Genomic DNA, 7316 nt, shown 5'->3' on the forward strand with positions numbered 1-7316 from the left:
CTGAAATCCTTTGTTGGGAGAAGTGGAGAGAAGGAGATTATAAAATGCCTCAAAACCGTCAATAAGGCCGTTCCCAGGTTTCTTATATCTGTTTACCCAAACAAAACATTCGTACCTCACTTCCATGTATAGGATGGTATGATATGGTATGGTATGTATTATGTATCTTCCAATAGCATCTGTTGACCAGGCTGCCGTTTACAGAGAATAACTTATTTTGTTCTTTGGCAAGTTTTTAGACTCATCAAGGCTAACACAGAGGGGAATTTAGAAGAGTGAAATATATATGTTGTCTATAACGTTGGTTTTCACAGGCGGTGAGATTTAAGATCCTGGTATTTTTTGTAGGAGAGATGAACACAAATACCCACTTGGACTGGTGGTGTGTGTTTTTCATTGCTCTGCTAATATAAACCTTTCTGAGGTGAAGTCGAGCAGTGCAAGTAACTTCTGAAGTTGTTAGCTTCTGCCAACCTGAGGGAATCTCTGACTGACTTCCTGTAGCATTTCCTCCTCAGAATTTTGTACGCAGAGTTTCTTAGTAGCTGTCTTACACGCTAATCCTTTTGTTTGTGTTCAATTAAAAACTATTCTGTATGCAGAGAAACTTGTGCTCAAATTCATCATAAAGCCTTGACACTCGGTTTCAAGTATTTGACAGTGTGAGACCAGCCTCAGCCTAAAGGCGGTGTGTGTAGATGCTGGAGGTGGCGGGTACGTTCATGTAGCTTCTGTAAGAATAAAAAGGGAGGGCGGTGATCGTTTTCACCTTTGGAAGCAAAAACTTTGCAACAGCCCTGAAAAAAACATTTATTTACAGTCCATCGTCACTGTAGGTTTAACTTGAACATTTTACGCTGGAGTCGTTTCGAGAAATTAGCCTAGAATAACTAGGAGTAGCCATGTTACAAAGTGACAAATGAGCTGCTGAGTCCACACTGATGTTGCATGCGCCCGCGTTTTGGGGAGTACATGCTGTTTTCACAGTAGTAAGCCGAGTTATGCTGTGAATTCTCTGTCAGTGTACTTTGAGAGAATTTGTTTCTCCTTTCCAGGTCAGATATCCAAGGGGAAGTCTGGGAAGGCTTTGTAATGCAAATCTAGCTAGCCTTCGTTCACACAAGGAATGCTAGATGCTGACCCATAAGGGCTGAGTTCAAGATTTCTGTCAATATGTGGGATTTGAATTAACTCAGTAATGAAGGCCTCTAAGAGCATAAGGCGCGTTCAGTATCTAAATCACTGACATGGTTCGGGAAGCTAAAATCGGCCCTATGATGATTAAGAGGAAGCTGGTTGATACTGCTCCTTGGCATAAACATTAACAGGAATCCACCCATGGCACTTGGACGTTTGTTGAACAGCTGGTATGTTTTGTTTAATATAGTCAAAAAGAAAAGTGGTAGTAGGTTTGTTGGAGATTGGCTGCGCTTATGGTGGATGACACAGATAATTGAGATGTATAACAAACAGCGAAGAAACGGATCCAAGCAAAAATGCTCAGATATAATCTTTGTTAGATTTTGTGTGTTAGAGAATATAAAGCACATTAACAGGCAAATAAAAATGCACCAGACAGTAACAACCATTAAATTTATACATGGAAAAAATAACAGTGAGCTCAGTTATTCAACTCTGATAATCGCCTGTGGGAAAGACAACTTCCTGGAGTATCCTTTGAATCCATTATATTTTCATGAAAGATTAGAATATGGATATGGAATAGGGAAATCACAAGTCCTGGGTTTCTACATGCAGCAGGGACACCCTATATTCCACAGTAGTACTTGTTGTATTTGCCCCAGAGGAGGTTTGTCCTTTATTACACTTTGTTGATTGTATACCACTTTTCAACTGCGTTCTTTTGCCTTGTGGAACACAGTCCAGATGCAAAATAAAAATTACAGCTAAAATTACTGAAGGACTGGATGTGTGTAATTATTTTGTTATTTTATTTCAGTACTAATATTCTCCATTTTTCGTACTTTTTTTTACAGAGGGTATGAACTGTATGAACAAAGATCATGGGTGTGCACACATCTGCCGGGAGACGCCCAAAGGTGGGGTTGCCTGTGAATGTAGGCCTGGCTTTGAACTTGCCAAAAACCAGAAGGACTGCAAATGTAGGTAGATGAAGATTAAATTTCAAATGCCCCCAAATGTCTTATTTTCTGCATTGTTGTTATTTTCCAGAAGCCAAGAAATCAACTTTGTTTTGGCCAAAGGTGATTTGTAATTTTAGTAATGTGTTTTTTTCTGTAGAAGGTGTACTTGGGGATGGATAAGAGGGATTGAATAACAGAATGTTGGCAGTGACTCTGTTAGCAAAATGATATTAACTTTTCTACCTTCCTATGGATGCAGAAAAGTGAGGGATCAGTTTAATCCAGGCTTTCCTTGTAAAGCAAAACAAATAAAGCATAGAGGATTCTGGTGTGCAATATTTTGAAGGTCCACAATGATAGATGCATTGATAAATTTACTAATGGGTTTAATGATAAATCCACCAGAGCTATCAAATTAAGAGTGTTAATTCCTCTTTTTTAAAGGATAGAAATGTTTGCTCTAGTTCCGATTCCGCTGCACACAGGCTACTTTTCTTGTTATTACTTGGAAAACATGCAGCTGTATCATATATATACTGTTCTTCAAAGAAAAACCCTGAGTCATGTATTCTCGAAGCTGGGATGCTGAAGATACAGATATTCATTATACCACAAAATTGGAAATTGTTCTGTATAGGTTAAAAAAATTGACCATCTGTAATTTAGCATTGTCATGTGAAAGCTTCCAAATTGCATAGGAGTCTTTCTGATGGCTTCAGTGAGTGTTAGATCTGACTCCAATAGCTTGCTTTCCTACTTGGTAGCTTTGTGAGAAGCAAAAAGAAGGAAGTGCAATAAAACGACATAAAATATGTTTTGTGCTTTGCATAGGGCCAGTATTTTTGTGATAGCCTTTCTTCCACTTCAGCTTTTTTCTTCCTGAGATGTCCACTGTATAGACACTTAGATGATATTAGTTCCCAAGTACAAAGTCAAAAGAATCACCTTTGAATATCATCAGGAAATGCCACAGGGTATTGTACGGCCTGATGGTTCCTCAGTATTAAGAAGCTACACAGAGCCAAAGGCAAACGCACAGAGAAAACATTCTCAATGTTTATTAGAAGTGAACGTTGCATGCTGTTAATTGCAGTGCAACATCAGCTACATTTGTAAAGTGGGAGAGGATGTTTATTTATGTTGTTTATTATTTGTTTCCACAAATTTGTACATTCCTTAGGAATTACTTTTTCATAGTGAGGTGGTGACAGGAGAATTAAGGCCTTTTCTAGAACTATATTTCTAAATGCCTCAAGGTTTAAGAGTGAAAAACTTGAATTTATTCTGTGCCCTCTGGTGTTCAAATTGTAGTTGGAAGTATAATGAGCTTTTGCTGACAGACCTCTAAGTAGGGATGCTGAGTTTTTCAAGGCCACAGAGCTTGCTGCAAAGTTCACCGACCCCTAAACCCACAGCACATCCTGCAAATATGTTCCAGAGTCTTATTTAAAATAACTGTACTTCTAGCCCTTCCAAACACAAAGAAGTATGAAGCTGTAGCCAGATAGCCTGGGACAATAATTGTGAGATTACAGCAGGCCATTTGTAAAGGTCTAGTTCTGAAACCAAATCTTGACTTTTAAAAAAACTTTTTCACAGCTAACCATTTCAGTGGAATTGGCTTAAATCTTGAGCTGCAGCTTTGCAAGTGCTGAGCACAGCTATGTTGAAGAGCTGCAAAAGAGACACTTGCCCCTTGTTGGCCTGGACTGGGTCTGTAGCCCTGTATACCAGGGACTGGTAGGGTCTGATACACCCCTAGTATATCCCTCTCAATTATTCTGATTTATCATGGTCCCTCCAGGAGACTGTGCCTTTCAGGGTTTGTCAGAGCTTGCTTCTCTGTTTTTTTATGTGAACACGTGGCAGAGAACCAGTACCTCACTAGGTGAATTTTTATCAGCCAGTTTGCCATTGAATCAGAATACTGGGAGAGGTTTTCAGACGTACTGGCCCAAGTCCACTAGTAATGAGATGTGTTCCTCAAAGGAAAAAAAGATGCCAAAATAAGTTAGAAAGCATAAAAAATTGGAGGGAGGCTCCCTGCTTTTTATGCATGCATTACAAATTTGTCATTACATCCTAATTACATGATTACATATCACCTGATTGTATCATTGCATGCTAATAAGGCAGTCACTATTGGTGTCTTGCTTCATTCAGCGTACAAGATGGTCAGTGCTCATTAAGCAGGCTTTTGTTCAATAGCTTCCTCTCCATAATTCAGTGTCATGCCTTGCCTGCTGCACAGTATTTAAACCCTATTGTGAACATAAAATTTTTAATTTCCTCATAGATTTTCCCATGACACTCATTACTGTAATATCGAAGTGCTTTGTAGGCATTGGTAATGTATTTTCAGAACATTCTTGTCAAGTTAAAAAGTACTGGTTTGCCTATCTTACAAATGGGAAATGAATATAAAGATGTTAATGTCAAAGTCATTTAGTAGTGATAGGTGATTAACAAGAAACACCCAGAACCCAGCTCAGCATTTGTAGCACTTTAGTATGATCAAAGCCAAGCTCCCAATGGCTCCAGCTGTAGTTGCAAATGCCATGGAGAAAGGAATATAATATTAGTAACCTGTAATAGATGTGATTCAAGTGACTTGCCAAGCCCTAAGTAGGAATTCCATGGCTATTCACTGTCTGAACAAGACCATCCTTTCTTGACAGTCCCTTTCTGATTTACTACTCATTCTGCAGCAAATGAGACAAGATTCTCCGTCTGTTTCCACAGACCTGACTTTCCCCAGCTCCACTGCCCACTGAATAAGACAGGAGTGTTTTCTGCATTTGTCATTAAGGATGGTTATCACAATACAATAAGTCTATGTACCAGAAGTCTGGTATTTTGTAGCTTTTTAGTACTTAATATTGCAACCTTAATGGTTTCTTAGTGTAAATTTTAAACATGCAATTTCTCGGTTACAAAAAAAAAAAGTCTTGCCCACCATGCTAGGAAAACACAGAAGCATTGAGGCTGGAAGGGACCTCGAGAGGTCATCTAGAAATACACTGAGCAGAATCATACAGATCCATACATAATTCCTCAGAAGAGCTGCATCCTTTAGATCCAAAGCAGCACTAAACTACCATCTTCTGTGTACACAAGCCATTAGAAGAGGAATATGCTTTGTCAGTGATTTTCATAGATACTTGCTGGCAGCAGAAAGAGGAGACTTAGGAATAGTGAATTCGGTTCCAGATTGCAGTGGAAAAAGAAGGGAAATTATCTCCTCTCTCTATATCTGTATCCACGATAGATTTTAAGATCCTGCTCCTGAGCATGACTGCATTAGAAATTTTTGATAAACTGAAGATTTTTTCCCCCAAACATGAACAACCCAAGACATTTTTTGTTAATCTCATTATTAGCTGAATCAGTTTAGCTGGAACTTGAAAAAGTAAGAGGAAACCTAAAGCGGATACACATACCTGCAAGTTGCAACCTAAAAGAAATAATTCTGGCAGTTATAAACAAGTGAAAGCTGACTCTTTTAATGACAAATGCTGGATAACCTTAACTACAGCTATTTCTATCTGCCCCCTCCAATAATAATGATTTAAGTAAGCAGGAGGGCTAGTGCTAAGTAATTCTAAAAATCCTCTCTAGTATGTTTCAATAAAATGCCATCCCACCTGTGCCTCGTGGCAGCTTTTCAGCTCCTGCTGACAATATTCTCATGCAGCTATTTGCTGTCAGTACAAAGATCTCCAGAATGTTAAAAATGTAAGGCCATACTGGAATAAATAATGCAAGCAATGTTGCATGCACAGCTTTATCACATAGAAAGAGATGCCCATATATTTATATAAATTATATATTTAATGGCCAATTTAGTTAAAAACCAATGCAATTTTTAATTTATCTGGAATTACAATGTGCTGGTTTGAACTGTTGCAGAAAGCCATGCTACAAAACCAAAAGATCTGGCTTGTTGCAAGTTCTGTGGCATCTGAGCCATAGTATATATTTCAGTCCACATGTGGACAAGATCAGGACATCGTTGTCTTAGGGGACTTTTTGTGTTAGTGGGTACTAAATGCTAGATTTAATATTTGGCCATATGTTTTCAAATACTCCTTCTCATGGGCATGTCAGATGGAAGAGACCAGAAAAAGGATTATATGGAAGTTCAGAGAAGCACTGAAAGCAGGATTTAGCCTGTAGTGTGGGGCTGAATTTTGGTATTTTCTATCTTCTGGGGGTTTTAGCATGGAACATCAATATCATTATTTAGTGGAATAAGTACATTAAAATCCCTTTTGATCTTTAAGATGTCATTCCTCTTCCAGACAGTTGTTTCTTGTCTTTCATCATCAAAATGTCATTTCAAGACTAATCCATATATTTCTATGGATGTAAGCACTGGCCCACATGCAAAGCTGTGTCTTAGGAATGCTTAGGTCAGCCCAGCCAAACTGAATAGATGATGCTGCTTACAGCATAGGCAGGTGGACAGTTAGGGAGATTATGCCATGCTGCCAGCCCGCTGTCCCTTTAAGGTGGCTGGCCAGTTCAAGAGCCTGAGCATTATAGTCAGCAAAAAGAATTAATCTTGTTTGAAGGGTATTTGAAGCACCAGTGTCAGGGCTTCGGCTCAGGATGCCCCATAGCTTGTGCAAAGCATTTGACACTATCCCACATGACATCCTTGTCTCTAAATTGGAGAGGCATGGATTTGACGGATGGACCACTTGGTGGATAAGGAATTGGCTGGATGGTCGCACTCAAAGAGTTACAGTCAATGGCTCGATGTCCAAGTGGAGACCAGTGATGAGTGGCGTTCCTCAGGGGTCAGTATTGGTACCAGCGCTGTTTAACATCTTTGTCAGTGACATGGACAGTGGGATTGAGTGCACCCTCAGCAAGTTTGCTGACGACACCAACTGTGTGGTGCGGTCGACATGCTGGAGGGAAGGGATGCCATCCAGAGGGACCTGGACAGGCTTGAGAGGTGGGCCTGTGCAATCCTCATGAAGTTCAACAAGGCCAAGTGCAAGGTCCCGCACATGGGTCAGGGCAATCCCAAGCACAAACACAGGCCGGCCAGAGAATGGATTGAGAGCAGCCCTGAGCAGAAGGACTTGGGGGTGTTGGTTGATAAGAAGCTCAACATGACCCGGCAATGTGGGCTTGCAGCCCAGAAAGCCAACCGTATCCTGGGCTGCATCAAAAGAAGCGTGACCAGCAGGTTGAGGGAGG

General features: G+C 40.0%; 1 protein-coding gene across 1 annotated transcript in view; it reads left to right on the plus strand.

Moving 5' to 3' along the window:
* Nucleotides 1–7316, plus strand: part of SCUBE1 (signal peptide, CUB domain, EGF-like 1) — a 220390-nt gene that overhangs the window by 108849 nt on the left and 104225 nt on the right. The window contains exon 5 of the mRNA XM_009332799.1: nucleotides 1998–2123. Within this exon, the coding sequence (XP_009331074.1) occupies nucleotides 1998–2123 (126 nt within the window). The remainder of the gene's footprint in view (nucleotides 1–1997; nucleotides 2124–7316) is intronic.

This window comes from Pygoscelis adeliae, unplaced genomic scaffold (assembly GCF_000699105.1).
Source record: "Pygoscelis adeliae isolate BGI_AS28 unplaced genomic scaffold, ASM69910v1 Scaffold38, whole genome shotgun sequence".
NCBI lineage: Eukaryota > Metazoa > Chordata > Aves > Sphenisciformes > Spheniscidae > Pygoscelis > Pygoscelis adeliae.